This window comes from Gymnoscopelus braueri, assembly GCF_963280865.1.
Source record: "Gymnoscopelus braueri genome assembly, chromosome: 16".
Lineage (NCBI taxonomy): Eukaryota > Metazoa > Chordata > Actinopteri > Myctophiformes > Myctophidae > Gymnoscopelus > Gymnoscopelus braueri.
Window position 1 is genome coordinate 41,224,236 of NC_137616.1, and position 24,682 is coordinate 41,248,917.

The 24,682-nt window shown below is 43.0% G+C and overlaps 2 protein-coding genes across 4 annotated transcripts; one reads left to right on the plus strand and one right to left on the minus strand.

Moving 5' to 3' along the window:
- Window positions 1–896: 896 nt before the first annotated feature.
- On the minus strand, window positions 897–2,204 carry LOC308103917 (vacuolar protein sorting-associated protein 4A-like; the record flags this gene model as incomplete). The annotated part of the gene is made up of 1 exon (XM_080454126.1): window positions 897–2,204. The coding sequence occupies one exon, from the start codon at window positions 2,202–2,204 to the stop codon at window positions 897–899; it is 1,308 nt and encodes a 435-aa protein (XP_080310252.1).
- Window positions 2,205–4,416: 2,212 nt separating this feature from the next.
- LOC308103955 (beta-taxilin-like) lies at window positions 4,417–22,378 on the plus strand. 3 transcript variants are annotated; one of them, XM_080454180.1, is made up of 12 exons: window positions 4,417–4,504; window positions 9,196–9,428; window positions 11,026–11,101; window positions 11,367–11,446; window positions 11,960–12,130; window positions 13,248–13,442; window positions 14,294–14,413; window positions 15,495–15,569; window positions 17,737–17,829; window positions 18,772–18,867; window positions 19,460–20,284; window positions 20,932–22,378. In XM_080454180.1, the coding sequence occupies exons 2-12, from the start codon at window positions 9,210–9,212 to the stop codon at window positions 21,199–21,201; spliced, it is 2,220 nt and encodes a 739-aa protein (XP_080310306.1). In that variant the 5' UTR covers window positions 4,417–4,504; window positions 9,196–9,209; the 3' UTR covers window positions 21,202–22,378. The 3 variants fall into 3 exon arrangements, with proteins under 3 accessions (XP_080310306.1, XP_080310305.1, XP_080310307.1); XM_080454179.1 differs by lacking the exon at window positions 15,495–15,569 and adding an exon at window positions 15,634–15,708; XM_080454181.1 differs by lacking the exons at window positions 4,417–4,504; window positions 15,495–15,569 and adding exons at window positions 7,198–7,252; window positions 15,634–15,708.
- The last annotated feature ends 2,304 nt before the right edge of the window (window positions 22,379–24,682 follow it).

The window sequence follows — 24,682 nt, forward strand, 5'->3', positions numbered from 1 at the left end:
GTCCTTGACATGAAAAAGTTTGAGAACCACTGTATTAGTGCTCCTGAGACCAGCTGTGGGCCCTACGAGATGTGTTCAGCTTTCAGCTCCTCTCTTATGGCTCTGACTGTGTTAGAAATGGTTAATGTCTCTCTGTTCAGACCCTCAATCTCTATCATCAGACTCTTTTGCTGCTCTTCATCCCTAAGTGCCATGATGCTAGCCTCCTCTTCCTCTAGTAGAAACTGATGAATCGTCTTAAACTCTTGCTTAATCTGCCTGCTTCTCTGTCTGCCTCTGAACCTTAACGTATTCTGCTGTTTGGTTACATTTAGTTTTAAATGTATGTATTAAAGGCCTTCAGTTTCTTCTGTAAAGCTTTCAGGACTTCCTCTCACCAAAGACTGGAAACAAAACGTACATGTAACTTACAAAGTGTAAAAGCATTCTGACCAATTTAAATCATATTGGAGAACACGTGCATATTGAGTGTGGATGGATGTGTCAAGTAAACCACAAGATGGTGAAAAAAAAATCTTCCAGACTAAACTACTTAGTTACTGAAGAAATAACATTATTATCCCACATAGATCTTGCCGCCTCTGGCTGAAACAGCACATTTTATAGACTTAAGAGCAACACGGGTCATTTCAAGTTGTTGGTCTGCCATTTTGTTGTATGACCACTAGATAGAGGTGTTTCATTAAAGTTGCCCAAGAGTTCATTTGTACCAGCAGGCATGTTTTGAATTATTAGAGCAACACACCTACCTGCTAATCTGACAATCTGGAGCTGCACATCAATTCACTAATAGAATTAGCTAAAGGTCAGCTGACAGTCTTACTTTCTCTCAGAGCAAGTTGTGTTGCGATGTCTTCAACTACACTGCAGCTGCTACAATATGTCTCTCCTGTGTCTCAACCGTCCATTCCAAAGTCCTCTGCGAACTTCTTTAGCTTCAGCAGGTCTTCATTGTTGACCGTGGGGCGCGTGGTAGACAGAGAGTGGTCCATGTCAGTCATGCGGACTATGGGCTCCAGTAACTTGTCACTCTGCACGTCGTTCCAGGTCATCTCCCTGGCCTCGGGGTCGCCGGGGGAGCACGGCGTCCAGAGGTCATCCACCACCACCTGGTTGTTCCTCGGGGACGGACCGCGCACCCTTTTGAAGTGCGTGGCGGACTGGACCTTCCTGACGGGCTGCATGAGGGCATCCCGGACGATGATGCTGATGTCGGCTCCGGAGTAGCCGTCCGTCTTGCGCGCCAGCTGCCGAAAGTCGTCGTCGCTCAGGCTGTGCGGCGTGTTGCCGAGGTGCAGCCGGAACATCTGGGACCTGGCCGGCTCCTCGGGCAGAGGGATGTGGATGCGCCTTTCGAACCGTCTGCGGATGGCGGCGTCTAGGACCCAGGGGATGTTGGTGGCTCCCAGCACCAGGATCCCATCGCTGTTGTTCCCCACGCCCTGCATCTGTACCAGGAACTCGGTTTTGATCCGGCGGGCGGCGTCGCTCTCGTTGTCGTTCCTGGAGCCGCACATCGAGTCCACCTCGTCTATGAAGATGATGGAAGGCTTGTGCTGGCGAGCCAGATCAAACAGGTTCTTAACCAGCTTCTCGCTCTCCCCGAGCCACTTGGACACGAGGTCTGAGGAGGATATGGAGAAGAAGGTGGAGTTGTTGGCCTCTGTGGCTACAGCCTTGGCCAAGTACGACTTCCCTGTGCCCGGAGGGCCGAACAGCAAGATGCCTCTCCACGGAGTACGCTTGCCTGTGAAGAGATGAGGAAATTTGATCGGCATGATTACGGCCTCCTTCAGGGCCTCCTTGGCCCCCTCCAGTCCAGCGACATCATTCCATTTCACGTTGGGTTTCTCCATTACAATGGCGCCCATGAGTTGCTCCTGCCGTTTCTTCTTCTCTTGGTCCTCCCCTCCACTGTCGCTGTCATCCTTGTCATTGCCCTGTGCCTCCTTTACACGTTTCCTGCTCTGTTTGTCTTTGTTCTGCAGGTAGTCTTTTAGCTTCTCCGCTCGATCCAGGTACTGCTCGCACTTCCCTCGTATGCTATGCTTTTGTTTGTCACATTTTATGTCATATCTGATAGCGTGCAGGAAGTACTCCACGCCATGCTGGTAGAGGCGCAAGGCCTCCTCGTAGTTATTTGCCTTGTCCTCCTCTGTGGCTCTGGTGATGAGATCAATGGCCTTCTGTAATTTCGACATCATTTCATCCAACCGTTATTGCCGTGGACCAAAATGTGATAACGGCAGCCAAACAGCGTGTTTGTCTTGAAAATGAGCTGGTAAACTGTTTATTATGTAAGGAGACAGATGTGACATGGGAGTGACATGGGAGTGACGTAACACAGACGTAGGACAAACCGTTGTCCATATTGGATTTGCGGCAGGGGCGTCATTTATGGTCCACGGGGGGATGCCAGTTGCCACACCCTACCGTTTGTAAATAACCCTCAAATTCTGTTATTTTATTATGCCAATTAGTTCGCCGGTGGGTGCATCTCAACCCAGTCCATGTACATGTGACATGACACAGATGTTACAGACATGTGTTTTCTTGTCTGCATCATTCATTCATTCATTCATTCAGTCAGTCAGTCAGTCAGTCAGTCAGTCACTCATTCATTCAGTCAGTCACTCATTCATTGAACCACTTTCAACCTGGCGTCAACAGACTGTTGACTGATTGTTGTGACATCAGGCATGTCCATATTTGGTCATAAATAATCCAATTAGTACTGTGATTTGCGCTGACGTCAGGGATCTCCATGTATGGCCCATATCAACTCCAGTGCTGTGTCTCCTGTGGCTTTTACCACACCATCCACGCGACAGTTCAGTTGAGCCTATGATCCTTTCCTGTCCTTTTATCACATCATTATCACATACCCTGCCTTTATTAAGCCTAGGGTGAGTGGGTGTTAAAAAGACAGAGAGAGTGATGAGCTTAATACTGATGGTTCAGCTGTCGTAGTTCGGCTGCCAAACACAGAATGATTTCATTGAAAAGCTCAGCTGGGGAGACACAGCCAGGTGTTTATCCCGGCACAAAGGAAACCAAAACATACACTAGAGTGGAAAACAGTGACATTTGGCGGGTTCACAGAATGGTGCCGTGATAGAGAGACCTGCATGCCTGTGTTTTCAGGCAACTCCCTCCCCACACTGTTGGGAAATCCCAGCAGGACTAACATTTTGTTCATTAAGGCGGCTCCTCATTGACATGTGTGTGTGTGTGTGTGTGTGTGTGTGTGTGTGTGTGTGTGTGTGTGTGTGTGTGTGTGTGTGTGTGTGTGTGTGTGTGTGTGTGTGTGTTAAGACACTTTCAACCTGGTGTCCCTGTTTATAGGCAGACATTTCAAAACATTGCTCAAATAAACATGCTTGCTCATGTAAGAGATAAGAGTACGTCATATAGCTTTTATAAATCTAATAAATAATCCTCCCTTTACACATTGCCCGCTGCTACTAATGTTTTCTTTACAGAAAGGTAGTGTGTCCTGTCTGTACTTTTTAATCATTTTATCGTACCTCATTTTATTTTTCTTGTTCTTTTTATTTCATTACAATTCAGTATTATCTGTATTATTATCTTGTGTGTATTGTATTGTTGCTGTTAGCACAGTCTCTATAGAACATGTCCCGCCAACATTTCACTGTTTGTACCCGTATGAGTGACAAATAAACCCATCTTGATTCTTTTAGAATTAATTTAGATCATCAAGGATTATGGCGGAGCGTGCGATGAATATTGTGGATGCAGAGATGATGACACTGCCCTCTAGGATTGACACACTCACTCACACACACACACACACACACACACACACACACACACACACACACACACACACACACACACACACACACACACACACACACACACACACACACACACACACACACACACACACACACACACACACACACACACACACACACTGCCAGCCAAACAACCCCTTGCTATTCCTCTGAGGTTTTTATTTTTTTTGGTCCACATCCACAGTCACTTTGTAAATGCAATGGTCAGTTTGTAAATGGTACGCTGTTAGATCCTTAACTCTGAGAGTGTAATACTATTAACGGAGCCATAAGGATCCATTTTGACACTCTCAGAGTTAAAGTAACACTCAGGATATGACAGCGTATACCATTGCAGACCCCTGGAATACACACACACACACACACACACACACACACACACACACACACACACACACACACACACACACACACACACACACACACACACACACACACACACACACACACACACACACACACACACATACACAGGCCTGTCAGGCCTGAGTATGTGTTGATCCTCAGTAGTTATTTTGGGAGGCTGTCCTCCATCCCAGCTGTCGCTGCCAGACATCAAACCCCCCTCCCCCCACACACACTCTCTCTCTACCTCTCTCTCTCTCTACCTCTCCATCGCACACTCTCTCTCCCACTTGATCCCTCTCTCCTTCTCTCTCCTTCTATCCTTCACTCCACTGTTTCGGGTAAGCAACTTTTACACTCTTTAACAGCGCTGGTTTTGTGTGGTTTTAATGTGGTTTTAATGTGGGTTTGATTACTTTCTGTGTACCTCTGTTAGTTGGTCTTTGTTAGATGGACATTTAGTTGCTGAGTCAGTTTGTTGGTATCAGTGTTTGTGAGTTGGTAGGGATTTGGTTTTAGCTGAGTCACAATGTCAATATATACCATTGCCAATTATGACACTAAATGGTACTTAAGTAAAAATGTAATTACACAGTGATAAAGACAGTATGGCAACAAGTGAGGAAAAAAAACACAGTCAAAAAATGTTTGTGTTCTTAATTCTAAAGTTTATTTTCTCCTTGGTTGATTGGTGACAGAAAAACATGGTATAGAACAGGACTCAGGCTTGAACGTACTTTTTACGTGATACAAACTTAGTTTAATGACCTGCAGAAGATGTGTGATCTTGTTTATCGCTGTTTAATGGTTATTTTCATAGCTATCTGGATTCAAGGAAAGATGATACAAGCGGTTGAGCGAGGCTGTGGGCCTGGTTTGTCCTGCTGTGACGTGTGTGTGTGATTGTGTGCGTGTTGGTGAGGGGGGGGGTCTGTGGGGCTAACACAGTGTTTCCCTATACCTGGGGTCCAGCAGGCCCCCCTTGGAGGGGGAGCCAAAGATCACAGGTGGGGGGCGTGAAGAGCCAAAGATCACAGGAGGGGGCGTGAGGTCTTGTCTGTTTGGAGATAGCCCAAAGTTTTCAAGTTTTTCAGCATGTATATCAAAACTTGTTTTCATTCACTGCCAGTCTATCAGACCATCTCTCCCCCCTCTGTCTCTCTTCCCCCCCCTCTCTCTCTCTCTCTCTCTCTCTCTCTCTCTCTCTCTCTCTCTCTCTCTCTCTCTCTCTCTCTCTCTCTCTCTCTCTCTCTCTCTCTCTCTCTCTCTCTCTCTCTCTCTCTCTCTCTCTCTCTCTCTCTCTCTCTCTCTCTCTCTCACACACACACACGCACACGGCACACAAACATGCATAATACTGACACACCTACTCAAGCACACACTGAGGTGTTTCCTGAGAAAGCGTATATATTATGGATGCCATCAGCAGAGGTTGTATGACGTACAGCGAGAGACAGTCGTAACACTTTGACCATATTTAGACACTCTCAGAATAGACCCCAACACAACAGGTGCTGTAAAACATAGAGGGGGAGGGGCTGCTCCACTCAGTGTGTGTGTGTGTGTGTGTGTGTGTGTGTGTGTGTGTGTGTGTGTGTGTGTGTGTGTGTGTGTGTGTGTGTGTGTGTGTGTGTGTGTGTGTGTGTGTGTGTGTGTGTGTGTGTGTGTGTTGTGAGATTTACAATTAGGGAAATATTCAGGTTGCGGTTATGTTTAGGATTAGACATTTAGTGGTTAGGTTTATAGAGTTTTCCTATTTTATACTTAGCTGTGCGGTGATGTCACACACCGAAAAATAGCCGATCTACAAGCTCACAATGCGTTGCAGTGTGACGCGTTGTGAAATTATAGATCTGCAATTTTGGGGCTATTTTCAACCATTTCCAATGCCATCCTATCAAATGTTGATGTCCTCACAAGTGTGGGTGTGCGCGTGTGTGTGCGCGTGTGTGTGTGCGTGCGCGAGCGTGTGTGTGTGTGTGTGTGTGTGTGTGTGTGTGTGTGTGTGTGTGTGTGTGTGTGTGTGTGTGTGTGTGTGTGTGTGTGTGTGTGTGTGTGTGTGTGCGTGTGCGTGTTGTGGCAGCAACCAAAGCGCAATGGGCATGCATGGTGGAATGGTCTAATTCCAGCCTGATGATGAGACATTAGCATGCACAGACAGCAGTCATCATGTCCCAATATGCCTTTTAAAATAAACACACACTGAGTTTATTCCAGATGATGACACAAGGAGAGACAAGTGGAAGTATGTGGAAATGGAAGCACGCGCACACACACACACACACACACACACACACACACACACACACACACACACAGTGGTGGGAAGTAACTAAGTACATTTACTCAAGTACTGCACTTAAGTACAAATGTATTGTATATGCAAATATTGTACTTTTACTCCACTACAATTATTTGAAAACTTTAGTTACTTTGTAGATTTTTATTATTGATACAAAACATGCATTAACCACTTCATCCTTATATACTTTGGCTATTTGAAAATAGCAGATCTACAAGCTTGTGAGCTTGTAGATCTGCTATTTTCTATAAGATGTTCATACATTTTGAAAACTTGAATGGGACATTCTGCATAATGGAGTACTTTTACTTTTGGTACTTTAAGTAGCCTACATTTTGATACCAATACATTTGTACTTTTACTCAAGTAGAAATGTTAGTGTTTTTTCCATCACTGACACAGTGATGAACACACACACACACACACACACACACACACACACACACACACACACACACACACACACACACACACACACACACACACACACACACACACACACACACACACACACACACACACACACACACACACACACACACACACACACACACATATAGACTTTTATTTTGAAAAAGTAGGGACACTGTGACAGGAAGCCTTGTTGCTGCTTCTGCTAACTTAACTAGTGGTGCTGCTACACACAGCATCTTATGTTGAAGAGGCTTGAATACCATTGGAATAAATGGCACTGATCATCCAGACAGCGATGGTCGCTACAGCATGCACTAACTAGACTATGTTCACGACAGCAGAGGAGACAATGGGACAGGAAAGCACATGCTCCGTGAGTTGTTGGGATTATGATGAGAGGATTGATCAAACGGATCCATTTATTCCATAGTAGCTCTGGTCCATAGCCTTGAGGAGGAGAATCCACCGGATAGTTGCTCCACTGCGCCCCCTACAGATCTTGTCAATAGAAATATTCCATTGACCAGATCTGTAGGGGGCGCAGTGGAGCAACTAAAACATTTTCCCATCCGGTGGAATATTTTCTCTTCTGGCCAAAAAGCGTATTTTAGACGTGAGGTGGGGGGGCTCCGAGTGTCCCCACTGAGTAAAGTAGGCTTTTAATATCTTAAAACCGTATTTTTTTTGGTGAGTAGCGAAAGTGTATTTGTTATGTTTACTACAGACGAGAGGCTGCGCAGCCTGCGCTACCGGGGGGTGTGCGGGCAACGTCTGGACAAGTACCATAGCGTTAAGGAGAACTCCTTCTAACGCTATGGACCAGAGCTAACTCCACCATAGTCCTATAGCTACTACTGTACATCATGTCAATTACCTCAGTGTCCATAGACTTTAATGCACACTGCGTCATTTCAGCGCATGCTCATTGTGTAGGCTGTGTAGGCGTTTCCCCAGTCCGTTTATAATGAATAATAGATACATATAGGGCGCGTTCGAAAATACAGCACTGAGCGCACTGGCCAATACAAACTAATAGGCGAGTGTGCTCCGGTGCGTAATTTCCGAACGCACCCATAATGTGCATGTATATTTGTATATTGTTGTTGTTTGGGTTTGGTTTTCTTTTTGTACATTTTCTTACTTTTGATTTTCTTTGAATATTAATTGTATTACATGTTTATTTGTGTATTTGTTCTATTATTCGTTCTGCCAAGGGTAAAACTCAAATAAAGTGTTGATCATAAAAATAAAAATAAAGAATAGATACTGTACATGTACAGTATGGATACATGTCAGTTGTTCGTGGCTTACAGTAAATGTACAGTATGCAAAGTACAGTAAGTGGATGAGGTTTACACAGCAGGCTAATGTATGTCTGTAGATAATAAACCCCGTCCCATTTTTAAAATCCTTTAAGACCTGATCAGGCCCATTCTACAAATGCCTTTTAAATCAGTACTTCTCACACTTTTCTTATTTCAAAATGATTCACCATTTAAAACACTTAAAACACAAAATGTTCAAAAATAGCAGATCTACAAGCTCGCAGCGCGGTACAAAGTGACACGCTGTGAGCTTGTATATCTGCTCAAATCTAAAATTACACAGATGCTTTCCCGGCTTAATACACGTGCACCATTGGTTTGTAGTTGGACCAAAGACAGAGATCAGCGCCTGCATGGGCAAAATGCAGATTTGTATTATGAACAAAGATTTATTTAAAACACTAGGCCTATTATAGAATAGCCCAAGTGAATTGGTCAATATGTATTGATGACATTATATAGACTATAGTCTGTCTCATTAACCATTTTTATTTCATGCAGATATTTCCCCCAAAAAACTTAATTCATATAGCCTAGAACTGTTCTTCTTTTCAAAGATAAGAGCACAATTTGTGCCGCGTGACTCCATAGCTCATTAATGTACTGGATAGTCCAATTTATATTAGGTGGAGTTTAAAACGTCATATGTCTAATGTATTGTACACACAGTATACCAAATCATGCACCTGAAATTGAATGTACGCAGTTATTAAATGCCAAATGTCAGCTATTTGTGGAATGATACGTAGGCTACTGTGTATGCTTTAGTTTAGTCTACTGGTTATCCTGGGGTTTATCCATGACATGTGCGTGCGCTTACACAAGGATATTTCCATGAATTGTTGAGTTAAAAATGGAAAACATTTCCCATTGTAAAACTGTCCATCTCCCTCTCTCTCTCTCTCTCATTCCCTCTCTCTCTCTCTCTCTCTCTCTTTCTCTCTATCTCTTCTCTCTCTCTCTCTCTCGCCCCCCCCCTCTCCCCACAGAGCCCTGGGTTGATCAATGGAAACCTCGGTGAAAACAGCTGAGGTGATCTCATCCCCTCAGCCCAGCGCTGTCTCCCCATCCCCGGACGAGAGCGCTGACAGCCAGGCAGCCTGCTCACCCGCTCCTGAGGCTCCTGCCGCGGCCCACTTCTCTGGGGACCACCTGGAGGACATGAGCAAGAAGCTGGAGGACATCCTCAGCACCTACGGATCGGCAGCTTCCCTCATGGACAAGGTAACTACATAGTAGCTTATGGGTAGGAAGGTGCTTACTGGTTACTTGATTAGTTTGATAGATAGTTTTTTTAATTATTATTTAATTAGGTGGTTGGGTATCCAGTGGTTGGTTAGAGGGTAATTTGTGGATTAGTTAGTTTGGTATGCAGCCTATTAGTTGGTTAGTTAGTTAGGCTAATAAACCATTTTCAACATGTCCCCCCTATTTTGGGCATGACATTACAGGTGAAAATGTAACAAAATATTCAGAAATGTTCAAAAATACTATGCAATTCCGGTGTATGATGAAGTATAGCCTAAAATAGGGTTTTATGTATTTAAATAGGCTGATAGCTGGGTTATTTAGTTAGTTTGTCTGTCGGTGAGTAATGAATTGGTTCGCTTGATCAGCGAAAGAGAGTGAGGGAGGTTGTGTATTGTGTGTGAAGACAGACCGGAGCTCCATCAGAGGGAGATAGGGAGAGGGAGAGGGACAGAAGTAGAGGGAGATGGTGAGTCTATTTCACCAATGTAATAACCCGGTCAATGCTGGGTACCGAAACCGGGCGAGTTTATGTTTTTTATGGAAAAAGTGTGAAACAATGTATACTGTGTGGTTCATATATTGCTACAGTCAATAGCCCAAAGGGGTTTTAAGCAGTAGTTGTTAGTTGTGGTTGACAATCTTTAATTGTAACTAGAAAGGTGTGCTCAGTAGAGTGCAAATCTCCGCCAGGAGCCGTGCCCTAGCTCCCTCCATCTTTCTGTCTGTATGGGGGGCATGTGATGACAATGTTGTGGGGTTGTGTGTGCGTCTACAGCAGTGGCGCCCAACCTTTTCTGGATCAGGGTCCACTTGAAAATCTCAAGCGTTTGCACAGGACAGATATGACATTGAAATATATAAATAATGTACTATTGCTAAAAAAAAAAAAAAAAATTAAAATGTTTTTTTTTTTTTTTTTATAAATGGCCAATGTACAAGCTCAACGTGTAGTGATGCAACACGTTGTGAGCTTGGAAATCAGCTATTTTCGCAATTTGAAATGCCCAAAACCAGGTTGAAAGTGGTTAAAAGAGCATGGGCAGTGACATGGAAATAATAATGGAAATATGACAGTTCTTTTAATTTCTCTTAAGTTTTTATACAGATGAATGGAAACAATTCTAATGATTATACAAAATAATTGTGTCTCAAATAATTGTGATCAATCGATTATATAATAATTGTGAAAGGCCTAGCGTTTACGTAGCAGCATGGCTCGGCATGACACTGTTACTGTACTCTTCAACATGCACTGTTGCAGTGAAAGGCTGTGTCTGCTCTTCTGTATTTAGACTTGGCAAACATATTTAGCTTTGGCATGCCGGGAACTTGCAATCGCTCAAAATAGGACCGGACATATGAATCTTCATAAACACCACCATTAAGTCCAACACTACTTCATGCAAGGGATGATGGTGTGACTAAGGGATTCACTGAAAATATATATTTTTTATCAACTAGGATGCAAGTTTGACGAGTTGGCACGCACAGATACACAGACACACAGCGATCACAGTATTTCCGCCTGCCTGTCGGCGATAATGATGAAGTTTTGTTTTGTACACCTCAGACGGTGGTGGTGAAGCCAGACGAAGACAGGATGGAGGAGGAGCCAAGCGATGACGTCACCATCACCAAGGAAGCAGGTGGGACAGGGAAGAGGCACAGTGGGATGATGGGGAAACATGTCAGGCCATGATGTCATAATCAATCAATCACAATGTCCGGTCCATTCATGTTGAGAACACTCTGACAACATGACATAACATCAAACAGCACAAATTCTAACAACACCTCTCCCTCTCTCTCTCTCTCTGTGTGTGTGTGTGTGTGTGTGTGTGAGTGTGTGTGTGTGTGTGTGTGTGTGTGTGTGTGCGCGTGTGCGTGTGTGCGTGTGTGCGTGTGCTATAGACAATGTCATGCAGAGTCTGAAGAAGTTGTCTTCTCCGGATAAGAAACTAGAAGTTCTGGTCAAAAAATATGCTGAACTGGTGAGTGCATCAGTCCACACACGTACACCTACATACATACACACTTGCTGTATTAGGGTTCCATTTTGCCGCTGTCAGGCAGAGACCGTGTATATCTAAAACGGTTACTTTTCAGGAAAAAAATAAATAAATAAATAAACCTGAGTAGGGCGTTAATTGAAATATGGAGATCTAAGGTTTCTGCCTGACAGTGACGATATGCATATCTATACAGTATGTAAAAGTAGCCTTGGGAGTCAATGGTTCCCAAGCCTTGTGGCTCATAGGTCAGGAGCCATTGGTCAGGAGCCTAATCAAAAGTTTGATACTCAAAAGTATCAAAAGTAGCAGATCTACAAGCTCAAAAACGCTTCGCGCCGTGATTGCAGATCTGCTACTTTTGATGCTTTCGTGTGACACTGTGGTATGATCAAGCAAGGCGTTAATTTACGAAAAAAACACAAAAAGTTATATTAGAATATGGAGATATGGTGGTTTCTGCCCGACAGCAACGATATATCCTTGTCTCATCAGGCCGAAGCGCGGCGGGCGGACGACAAGCGTCAGCGCACTCTGCAACAGAAGCACGGTGTCCTGATCAGGGAGAGGGAGAACCTCCAGGCCGAGAACAGCAGAAGCATCCTGGCTCGCAGTAAGATGGAGAATCTCTGCAGAGAGCTGCAGAGACAGAACAAGAGCCTCAAGGTAAGAGGGTGCATCAGTCCACGGCTGTTCATAAACCATGTACAGACAGACATGTCCAAAGTCTGGCCAGGGGCGCAGAGGGCAGATTTTTTGACATGGCCTGCGGCTTCTTTCCTAAAATGTATTATTGATGGCCTCCCCAGTATAGTCATGTGAAATTCATACACTGAAGTTCCTGAGAGTTTTTGAAATGAACCTGGGCTGATTTCTTACTGGTTGTTTCTTGTGTTGTCTATTCGCCAGAAAAAAGGGCTATTGTATTTTATTTACACTTTTGTAGCCTGGGATCAAAGTTTCTTACGTCATCAGGCGGCCGGAACCACCAACCGGAACCTCTGCTGCCGTGCACCTCCAAAATGATTCCCCTAGTTTAAATTGTGTTTAGTTTGGTATACTCGTTTAGTTTCTTTTGGTATTATCGTTTTGGTATGTCCCTCTTTTATTCTAACTTTTATTCTAAGAGGTATGTCCCTCTTTTATTCTAATAGTAGCGCGACTATCCAGAATAAACTAATTCGCATTATGTGGGGAACCAACCACCGGAACCACCGTTTTTTGTTTGTTTTCTCGGTTTAGAACGAATACCAGGCTTTCCTCCGCGGTGGAAAGTCTGGTGATGCGAGTTAACACTTTTGTAGTTTGAACAAATGACAATTTATTAGACTGTAAATATAATTGCAGTCAGTGCATGCATCTGAAAAAAAGGCTGAATAGTTTGGCTACCCTGCCAACAAAAGACTATTGATATTGCACTGTAGTTAATGTATGTGCACGTACAGTATGTGCAAAATGATATGTATTTGGCCGCGGACCCCATCTGAAAATGTTTTGTGCCAGGGACCTCCAGAAGAGAAGATAATAAAAAATAATAAAAAATAAATGAATAAATAGAAGATGTACAAGCTCGCTGTGAGCTTGTAGATTTAAGAGTTTTCTGAAAAACTGATGTTGCCATGTATAATAGCTCAAATCTAAAATGGCACAGAGGCTAGAGGCCATGGTTATCTGGGGCGCATGGAACGTTTCGGGAACCCCTATCCTATCTCAGCCTCTCTCCTTCTCACCCTATCCGTCCCGCCATCCACCTCCCTCTCCCCCTCCCCCTCCCCCTCCCCAGGAGGAGACTCTGCAGCGGTGCAGGGAGGACGAGGAGAGGCGGACAGAGATCACCGCTCACTTCCAGAGCACGCTGACCGACATCCAGGCCCAGATCGAGCAGCACAGCAACCGCAACAACAAGCTGTGCAACGAGAACGCTCAGCTGTCCGACAAGCTGGACTGCCTCATGCATCAGTACGAGAACAGAGAGGAGGTACGTACTGTACAACACCATGTATTGGTACTGTATGTATGTGTGTTATTTATCTATTACTGTATGCTCTGCTTTGTATGTTACTTGTTTTTTATTTTAGGGACTTAGGGCTGTCTTACCGCTTATGGTAGCTTTTTAGGCATTTCTTACTATCTTGAAAAACATTTTTTTTTTAATAGTTCAAATAGCCGATCTACAAGCTCTCAACGTGTCGATGTAGATCGACTATTTTACATACAGGACTTTTACCTGCAACAAAGCAGTGTTGATTTTGACAGCAAACTTTGATTCAGTTTTAGTCATAGTCTTTGGAATAAAATTCCATTTTGTTTTTGTCATATTTTAGTCATTTGAAATGTTTTGGTTTTAGTCCAGTTTTAGTCGACTAAATCTACAGTTGATTTAGTCGACTAAAATATGTTTTGGCAGTGCCTTGATGGCGTCGTAATGGCTGATTTTACACTTAGTTGCATGCTGAAAATAGCCGATCTACAAGCTCACAACGTGCCGCAGCGCGACGCGTTGTGAGCTTGTAGATCTGCTATTTTTCTTAGTTCTACTGGATCTCTTCTCCACTAGTCCCTCCCTAACATTTTAGACTAGTTTTTATTTGTTGACGAAATTGACAATATATTTAGTCTTAGTTTTAGTCACCATAGTTTAGTTTAATTTCGTTTTTATTTTGTTTTCGTCAGTGAAAAAAGGTAGTCGACGAACATTTTTCATCATAGTTTCAGTCGAGGAAATCAACACTACAACAGAGTAAATCTACATGGCAGTATTGATACTTTTACTCAAGTAAAACGTGTGCTTATTTCTTCTTCTATCACTGGTGTTGTGTGTGTGTGCAGAGTCTGGAGAAGCTGAACATGCATCGTGACCTGCAGCTGAAGCTGTCTGACACCCGCCTGGAGCAGTCCAACGCTCTGCTGGCCGAGGCCGAGGAGAAACACAAGAGAGAGAAGGACTATGTGAGTACTTATCATCATGATGCACATCCTCGCTGTCGGGTGGGAGCCTTCTGTGTCCAAAACTGTTACTTTTTTTAGGAAATGGACAAAAATAACGTGTGTCCCAATGGATCCAATGAAGCTGTTGTTTAGTCACCAGCTCTTGTTAATACTTTTCATTGGTTCAATATTAATAAAAAACACAGACCGAATTAACCCCTTTTCCTTTCACTTTCCACACAAAAAATAATGATAGCGATACGACGCTTTTAGATCGCCTATTTTCGCTACTACAGCGTGCACGACACTTGTATTACAAATTAGGGCATTAATTTACTGAACAATATGGAGATACAAGGTTTCTGCCCGACAGTGACGATATTCAGTCAAATACTGTACATCAGCAACTCAACTAACCAAAGGTGAGTTGCTGGTGCACTAGTTATATTGTATTAACATAAATTTTTCTTGGATGTATGGCTTTAATATTTTTGTTTTTACATCGCCAATACACTTTATAAATTTGCTTGTGAACATTTCTAAATTATTATTATTATTAATATTATTAATATGTTGTTGTTTTTGTTGTTGTTATTATCAGTAGTATTGTCATTATTATTAACATCACTATTGCCATTATTATGAACAAACTTGTAGAGCGGCATTTCCGGGTAGAATGCCGATGGATATGTACAAAATTAAGTGACCAGAACATTGGCTATGTTTAGTTTGACAAAATGATATATGTCTAATAGTCAATAACATTATCATAAGTGTCCTTATTATGGAACATTTTAATATATAAAAGTGTTTGTTGAAGAATAAGAACGGCCAGGCCTCCTGTTCTTCCAGAAATAAGGTTAATGAACAATACTGCTCCAATGGCGACACTGCCGTAGCCTGGTAAACCATCCCGGGCGCGTGAATTCACATGATCATGTCTCCTCTGCAGACCGATGGTTTACCAGGCTAACACTGCCGGCGTTACCTACCCGGAAATACATGTTTGTATTGTGGTGATGTCATGATGATTTGGTCTGTATAGTCTCTGTGCATAACGCCCTAGACTGACTGTGATTGTATACTGTCTCTGTCGTCGTAGTTACTTAGGGAGGCTATTGACAAAACAAAGAAATGCTGCGCACTGAAGGAACTGGAGCTGACCTTGAAGAAGAAGGTAATGAATGCCCTCTCTCTGATCCAACCGTTTGACGCTAACTGTCTCTCTGTCCTATAACCAGTTACTGGTACAGGCCGCTGAGTGGAAACTGCAAGCTCAGGGACTCAAAGAGCAAGGGACTATCATGCAGGCACAGGTGAATATCACAAAGAAATATAATACAAAAAAGCAGTTCCTTTAATGTCAGTGGTTCTCAAACTTTTCAGCGCAAGTTCCAAAAGATACATTTCTTTGTCCCAAACGTAGAAAAATATTATCGTCCCATTTCTAAAATAGTGAAAATAGCTGATGGGCAAGATCACAATGCGTCGCAATGTGACGCGTTGTGATCTTGAACATATTTTAACATATTTTCTTTTCACTATTTCTTAAAAGTCTGTGACCCCAAAATGGGGCCTGAACCATTGTTTGGGAAACACTGCTGGGAAACACTGCTTTACAGTATGTCACGAGAACAGAGAAATGGTAGAACAAATTAGTATGAATACTGTCCTCGTGTCCTGTACAGGTTTACAGTAGCACATGTGATAACCTGTGAGCTCCGGCCAGGTTACATGCTGGTTTGCGATGACATTTAAGGGATAATTCCACTGCAGGGAAATTGAGTTTCCAAAGTCATACAGTATAGAAGAGAATACATAGAATACAAGATGTATTATTCGAGGACTGACCAACTGCCATGCTCACAAAAACAACAGGGTAGGACATGCAATAGATCCTAAATGTGATTACACACTAGGAGCCTTTATTTTGTGCGATTAATTTGCGTTAATTAAAACTGCTGTTTGTGTCATGAGCACATCCACATGAAACGTGAATACTACACAATGATAAAGCAAAAAAGAAATCTCCTTTCCGAAACAAAGTAAAATGTTCACCACGAATAAAAGCATCGACCTGTATGAATGAGATGTGCAAATTAATAGTTTGATGTGAAATATTCGCCAATACATTTTTGGATTGTTTCTTTGCGAAGCTCCAAGTGTTTAAGGACATTAGGACTGCGTGTAGGCCTATAATACTACTACTGTATTCAGTGTTGTGTCACTTGTATGTACAGTAGAGTCATGCAGCATGCAGTGGAAAAGTTAACCACTTTTTTGGGCATGTCATTACAGGTGGGGGAACATATATAATTTGTATATAAAACATATATTTTCCCCCAACAACAGAGAAAATAGCCAACCTACAATTTCAGAACGCATCATGATGCTATGGGTTGTGAGCTTGTAGGCTATTTTCAAAATATTTTGTATAAAACACTTTCAAACGCATTTTATACTTAGGTGGTTAAGCTAGGGGCTTAACCACCTAAGCCCCTAGCTGTATATTGTTGGAGGAAAACAACATCAGATAGTCGTAAGGGAAACATTGGTATTGCATGGATTAACTCCTGAGCAATGTGGAGCATGGACATAATTCCTGAGACTAAAATGGCATAGTGTGAAATCTTGCAGTGGAAAATTGTACAATCAGATGAAAGGGCTGAATCTTAACCACTTGAACCCTAGCATACATAATCTGTGGGGAACATTAGCCAAAAATAGCCGATCTACAAGCTCACAATGCATCGCGTTGTGAGCTTGTAGATTTTTGCTGAAGAAATTTTGTAGAGGGGAAAGAGTGTTCCAAGTACAGTAATTAACTGTACTTGGAACTCTGTTTGACTAAGAATAGAGGGTTAAAGTGGTTAAGGGTGATGTTTACTATGTGCATCAACATTATTTCAAATGTCTCTCCACTTTTCAGGTTTGGTGACTTGTTTTAGCAAAAACTGAATTCATTTCCTGGCAGATTTTTGCACTTTCAATATTTGATTTTACTGTTATGGAAACAAGGGATGGAAACTATTTACGCATGTCTACAGTTCACAGTAGTTGATAAATGCCCAGGCTCAACAGTCATGTTTTAGATGTTTTACAAGTCAACTAGGACCTCACGATGGGTGGGTGTATACAATACAATATAGTATAATGAATATTTATTCTGCAGTGTTGTACATCCCTAAAAGGCTAATAGGAAGAGTTGAATTAATTTAGTATTTAGTTAAAATTGACAGTAGAGTTGATTAAAATTGACAAGCATTTGACTTGTGGATGCAGGTACTTTCCTGTACTGTTGGGTGTGAGTCCCCCTGTAGCTCAGTATGTCTGTCTGTCCGCAGTTGTGCCTGTATTCCGAGAAGTTTGACGAGTTCCAGATCACCCTGGCCAAGAGCAACGACATCTACGTCAGCTTCAAACAGGAAATGGATAAGGTAGGTGGTCACCAGGGGTGGGGATATGTCATGTGTATTTTGATACAGCATGTTCATAGAGGGTGCAACTAAGATTCAGATGATCAAGGCTACCTTAAGGTCAATACATGCTTCTTCTGATGTCGGGGAAAAAAACTGCTGTTTCGGATGGGCTTTCCGAACTAGATCGGACAGTCAGGACATCCGGCGATGCAGGAGTTCTGAGAAGAAGTTCTGAGTGACATCAACGTGTTGTGTAGTTATATCACCTCCCTTTCCGGAAACTTCGGAAGGAGCATGTATTGCGCTTTAGGTGCATGCAGGGGTGGCCATATGAATGGATAGAGCTTGTGAAATAGAAAGTTCCAGGTTCAATTCCCAGCTCCGGCAATGTGTCGCCGTGTACCTGAGCAAGACACTTAACTCCTAACTGCTCCCCCCCTGTGCTCAGTCTGACCACTTGAGCAGCAATCAACTGGGTGAATTTACCCAGTGGGATCAAATAGGTCTAATATTATTATGGAGGTCTTTGTCATTGTCAGTATTAAAAAAAGAAAAGATCAACTACATGCTCACAATGTGTTTTGAGCTTGTTGTTGTGCTATTTTCTATTATTTACAATCTCGGTGGCCTTGTGGTTAGTGTCCGCTCTGAGACTGGGTGGCCGGGGTTCAGTCCCCGGCCAGGCCATACAAAAGACTATAGAATGGGACCCAATGTCTCCCTGCTTGGCTCGCAGCATCAAGGGTGGGATTGGGGTTAAGTCTCTGTGACTTCCTAGTGTCCAGGGAGTGTATCTTTACATCAAGCTGCCTCAACACTACAGAAACAGGAGATAGGCTTCTGACCTATGGGCCACATGGCTCTGCAACCATAGATTCCCACGGCTTCTTACTTTATTCACTATGTCATCTGTGATGCTGTCAGCACACTTGTTTAATGTGAAACGTGTGGTTGTTTTAGATGACAGGGAAGATGAAGAAACTGGAGAAGGAGTCCACCGTGTGGAAGACGAGGTTCGAGAGCTGCAACCAGGCTCTGGCTGGCATGATTGGAGAGGTATGTACTTTATGGTGATGATGTTGTCATACAAAGTCACCTTTCAAGTCATGTCCGTGGTTCTCAAACTGTTTAAGACCCCCCCATAACTCTGAGAGTGTAAAATGGAACCAAATTACAGACCTGTAAGGGTCCATTTGGAACCCAGAGGGTCCCTGGACCCCACTTTGAAGAACCACTGAGTTATGTAATTCCAAGACATGCTAATGGTCTTTGTGCAGAGTAAAACAACTAGTTGTTGTCAACAGGAATTTTATAACTACTTTTGGAGCTTGTTTCAGCTACCCTGGGGACTAGTTGGATGGGTGTCATGCCATCACATTTTTGTTAATCACAGAAAAAGGTTCAGTCCAGTTTACGTTTCTGTAATTGACATCTTACTCACCGCAGTGCAGCCAGATTGGCCAAGAGTTTAACCAAACACATTTGGCCACTTACAGCCAATTTGGACCTGCTATTTGACCGTGATCTCACTATTCTTTCCATTTGCTTCTGTCTCATGTTCTTGCACCCCATCCTCCTTCTCACCATCACCTGCTCCCTCCCTGTCGCATGCACTTCACTCACCGATGCATTTATTCTCTCCCTCCAGCGGGCAGAGAAGGACAAAGAGTTTGAATCCTTTGTGATGAAGATCGAGAAGCTGGAGACGCTGTGCCGGGCCCTGCAGGAGGAGAGGAAGGCCCTGTACGACAAGATCAAGGACGTCCGCAACGCCAACACCCAGTCTGGCCTCGCGTTCCACGCCAACATGGGCCTGTCCGAGGATGAGCTGATCCCAGTGGTGGTCCCGGCGAACGCTGTTCCCGAGTCTCTCCTGACCACCCTGGAGATCCAGGAGATCCAAGAACAAGACCCGGTCCTGACCCAGGGCATGACCCGCCTGAAGGAGGAGCAAGCCAGAATGGCGATGTTCGCAGCCAGCCTACTGTCCCCCTCCTCAGACGCTGAGGAAGACGACAGCGAGGAGGGCGAGGACGAAGAGGACGCGATGACCTCGGCGTTCGCCGTCATCACAAAGCAAACCCAAGTCCAGAAGAAGACCGCCGAGGAGGATAGCGCCGTTCCAAAGAAGGTAGAAGCCAAGCCGACAGCTGAAGCGGCTGTGGTGGCCGAGCCCGCTTCAAAGACAGAGGAAGTAGATGAGATCCACAAGGAGACAACCGGGTCCCCGCTGGCAGCACCAGAACATGAAGAGCGGCCCACTGAATCAGAACCGGTTACAGAACCAGTGAAGGAGGAAGCCGGTCTAACTATTGAGTCAACAGATTCTAGACCTGAACCAGAGGAAGTCAAGCAGCCCACACCAACGGTACCAGTACCAGAAGAGAAGAAGCAACTGGCCCCTGAACCACTGTCAGTGCCCACGAAGTTGGAGTCCAACCCACCAGAAGAGTCCAAACCTGCAGAGGAAAAGGTAGGACAGAAGGGACAATTTCTGATATTTAAATACTAGTCCATATCTAAACAACATCATTTTCCATACAATGATATGAACAAACATTCGTGAACAAAAGTCCCGCACTCTGCTCTTGCTCAGCAGCATCAGTTTTATTTTCTTTGCAAAGTCATATAATTATAATGGAAATTACTTAAAATTAGATGTTTTGAAAAGGCAACCCTACAGGAATTGCACAGTGATGACATCACAAGTGGCGGAAGTTCCTTGATGTAGCCTACACTGTATTGCCAGTGCTTAATAATATTGGCCTATAAATGAACACTAAGTATCAAGCGTTCAAAACTAGATTATATTTGCCATGCTCTGGAAGCCTCACTACTCTAAAAAGGTTACATAAAATGTAATACAAGTATCCTTGTATTTGCTTATAGGGTGGAGGAGTTTAGGTGAGTTTACCAGGGTTCGACTTCCTCCACTCACAAAACTGCTCCACTGAATGCTGGGTGCTAGGGCAGATTTAGCTGTTCAAACACCCTTTTTCCAACATGTATAAAACATATCTATTGTTTATGAGAACTTATAAGTACAGTTTTTTTGTTATGTTTTCACATTATTTAAATATCCAGCTTAAAAGTGATCTGTTTGCCCTGCCTTTTTAAAAGGTTCAAGCTGAAGCGATGGAAATCGAGCAGCCCACACCAGCGGCGGCGGCGGCGACACCAGTAAAAGAAGAGAAGACCCAGAAGGAACAGCGTGCCCAACCAGTACAACCAGTACAACAAGAAGCGGTCCCTGTCCAGCCAGAAGAGCTCGGCCCCTCCGGAAGCGCCACTGCCACAGCGTCACACGCAGACAGAGCCAACAACAACAACAACTCTCAGCAACCCTTCTTCATCAGGAAGAAGAAGAAGAGGAGTGCTAAGAAAGTGTAGTTCTATCGGGTTATGGCTGTGTGTCTGGGGGTGGGGTTAGAGAAGTGGTTCTCAAAATGGCGTCCGGGGACCCTCGAGGGGTCCCATGAGGGGGTTCCAGGGGGTCCCCCAGCTAAATGGTTCTTAGGTATAGAAGCCAAATAGATCCTTACAGGTCTGGAACTCTGAGAGTGTGCAAATGAAACCAAATGTGCGATAAGGGTCCATTTGGTTCCGTTTGTACGCTCTCAGAGGAATGGGGGTCTGTGGCCCCTAATGCATACCAAACTCGGGGGTCCTTGAAATGAGAACGTTTGAGAATCACTGGGTTTAGAGGGAGATGTGTGTGTGGGGTTGTTTATTTATATATGATTTGGTCGGGGTGTGTCTATGTGTTTACCTAGTGCCTTACGACATGGCTGTCTCAACTGGTGTGAGCAAAGTGGTACGTACCAAACGGGTTCTATACCGGGAGCAGACTGACATCATATTTAACCCATTAAGACCGGGAACACATCTGTGTAACCACTTAAACCATTATTTTATACTTTGGCTATTCAAAAAATAGCAGATCTACAAGCTCATAGCGCGGTACTCGGCTATTTTTGAAAAATCGTGAACATTTGTGCAAATTCTTTGAATATTTATATTTTTAAAGCAAACATTTGTAACTCAAATCTTAGCTTCTGGTGGTCCCTGGAACAAAATGTTTGACAAGAGTTCGCTTTAAAGAATATTATATTCAAAGATATTCACACATTTTCATGATTTTTCTAAAATAGCAGATCTACAAGCTCGTAGCTATGAGCTTGAAGATCTGCTATTTTTGAATAGCCAAAGAAATCTAGAATGACACAGATGCTTTCCCGGTCATAATGGATGGTTAAACTAAAACTGCTGTATTTTTTTGTTTTCAAATGCAAGTGAAAGTGGGGCCTAGATGACCCATTGTGGTGGGACTTACCTGAAGGAATGAGGAATTTGTAAGTTATCTTTGACGGAATAGATGAACAGGATGATGATGATGATGATGATGAAGATCTTTGCAGCCTGAGCTTTAACAAAAAGGAACAGAATACTTTAAGCTTTGCCTTACGCAAGACAAAAAATAATCTATGCCAAACCAACCACAATACTGTGTCTTTTCCATTGGAAATCACAAAACGATGCTACTGAAATAAAAGTGTTTTTGACATAATTCATCTTTGTGTGTTTTATTAAAAAAAAAAATGCATTTATACAAGTTGTAAACACTGGTTTATTGTAAACCCCATATAAAATCTCTCTTTGTCATAAATTCATTTATAAACATCCTTATATGGGAAACAGAATCAGCTAAATGTATTACATCTACACACGATTTGCAGTTTAAAGACAATATTTTGCACCAAACTCTAGTTTGTCATGGAACTGTCTTACATACTGTTAGTCAGGAGTATTTACTGCATATCAGCCAGCCAGTGGCATGGTGCAGTACACAATTCTGTCCAGAAGATGGCGCAATACGCACACTGCAAGTGAAGCACATGGCACACTCGCTGTTGTTTCTTTTGATGTAGTGTAAGTGTATGCCCACTAGGAGGAGTCAAAGACATTAGTCTATGCAGCAGCTGCAGTTCTCAACCATTTTCAGCATATTGAATTATCAAGAGATCATTCTAAATGAGACAGTCTTTTATTTTATTTTATCTATATTACACTGTACGCACACGGACATATTGTCGTTTCACTATAGTGGTGCTTTTTACTGTCAGAAGACAATCTGAAGACAATCTAACTAATTTAATTACCACATTTTCTTTGTGATTTTAACTAATAACTGTTAGATTATGTACCAAATTTAGATCCGTTACTTGCCAACCGTGCACTCAGCACACCCAGACCTCAAACTAAATAAGTTAATTGTTGCACAAATGAACTGAATTGCACAAAGTAAAGATTTGTCCTACTCTGTCTCAAGAGATCACGATCAAGTAGTTGATTGATTGAATATTTTATTAGGCAAAAAATGTAAAACAGCACAGTTACATTTACAATACTTTGTCTAACAGGTCCGTTCATGAAAGTCCTTGCGGTTTCCAATGAGGGCCTTGGTAGTTGCCATTTCTCTTGCAGATAAAGTTCAGAGTAAACAGTGTTCTTTGGTGATGTGTTGTATTCAATGATTATATTGATCCCCAAGAGGAAATGCTCATTTCGTTGGTCACCTACCCACTGGTTCTCAAATGTTTTCATGTCAAGGACCCCCAAATTGATATACATTAGCCCTGTGGACCCCCATTTGAAAAGACGTGCCAGGGACCCCCATAAGAAGATTTTTACAGCTTGGCTCAATAGCAGTGATTCTGAACCATTTCATTTCGAGGACTGATCGTTTCATATCTCTGCTGTCGCAGAAACCAGCTCTCAACCAACTCAATGTTTCAGGAAATGAGAAAAACAAAACAAAAGGTGGAGTTAGGAGGTTTTGTTCATCATTGATAAGAACAGCTGAATGGACCTCCAAGCTCACAATGAGGTTGGAGGTAAAACCAGCTAACTCCACCCCCCTTGGTGGATCCTCAAACTGTCTGTTTAGCAGACAGTTTGAGGATCCGATGGAGTTAGCTGGTTTTGTCAGAAGCGCTTTTTAATACTTTTCATTGGTTCAATATTTGATCAACCAACACATGCACAGACGTGGGTGTTCAATAGGGTGTTCAATAGCACTGATTTATGAAAAAGTGGGTCTCTGGGACCCACTATAAAACACAGATTCATTAGGGTCCATTTGGTTCCTAACTGTCATTTATTTGGCTGGGGACCCCCTGGAACCCCCTCAAGGACACCACACTTTAAGAAAACACTGACCTAGTGAGCTGCAAATGTAGCATGGTGTGCCATATAATTAAAGGTTTTATTTTCATTAACACCTACACCTGTAATCAATTCTGATGATGATGATGATGATTAACAGTTTGGCAAATGACAGTGTTTATTGCATACAAGCATACAGTAGATACTCATTGCTGGAATCTGACTGTATAAACTCTGCTTAGTATATACTCAGGCATAGATGTCTGTCTGTCTGTCTGTCTCTCTCTTCTACATCCAAACGCTGGGCTATGACCTGGAATATTTCACATGCATTTAACTCAATGTTGTGATTCAGTGTTTTGGTGTGTGTCTGTGCTTCATGCATCTTTCCAGGTCCTGCTCCCCCCCTTTAAAGCAATATGACATCATAGTACTGTTGTCATAGACTGGCCTCCCAAGTACTGTGATAATTGGTACCACACAAAGTATCCTGACAGCGGGCCACGGCTATTGCGTAACTGAAAGGTGTGTGTCCCAGATGGCAAGTCGGTCAGAACGGTTTCTGAGAAACTAAAACCTTGAATGTCTGTATGTATTATGTCCTCAGGTCTTACTATGTAAACTCTGATGATAATTTACAGTTGTCAAACGTGACAGTGTTTAGTGCATAGCCTATGTAGTTCATACTCAGTGACTAGAATCTCTG

What these genes read in the sequence shown, in the direction of transcription:
- LOC308103955 (XM_080454180.1), top strand. Translation starts at nt 9,210, where the DNA reads ATGGAAACCTCGGTGAAAACAGCTGAGGTGATCTCATCCCCTCAGCCC. An exon ending in GACAGAACAAGAGCCTCAAG is followed by an intron (nt 12,131 to 13,247) that starts GTAAGAGGGTGC and finishes CCCCCTCCCCAG; the next exon opens with GAGGAGACTCTGCAGCGGTG. An exon ending in TGGCTGGCATGATTGGAGAG is followed by an intron (nt 18,868 to 19,459) that starts GTATGTACTTTA and finishes CTCTCCCTCCAG; the next exon opens with CGGGCAGAGAAGGACAAAGA.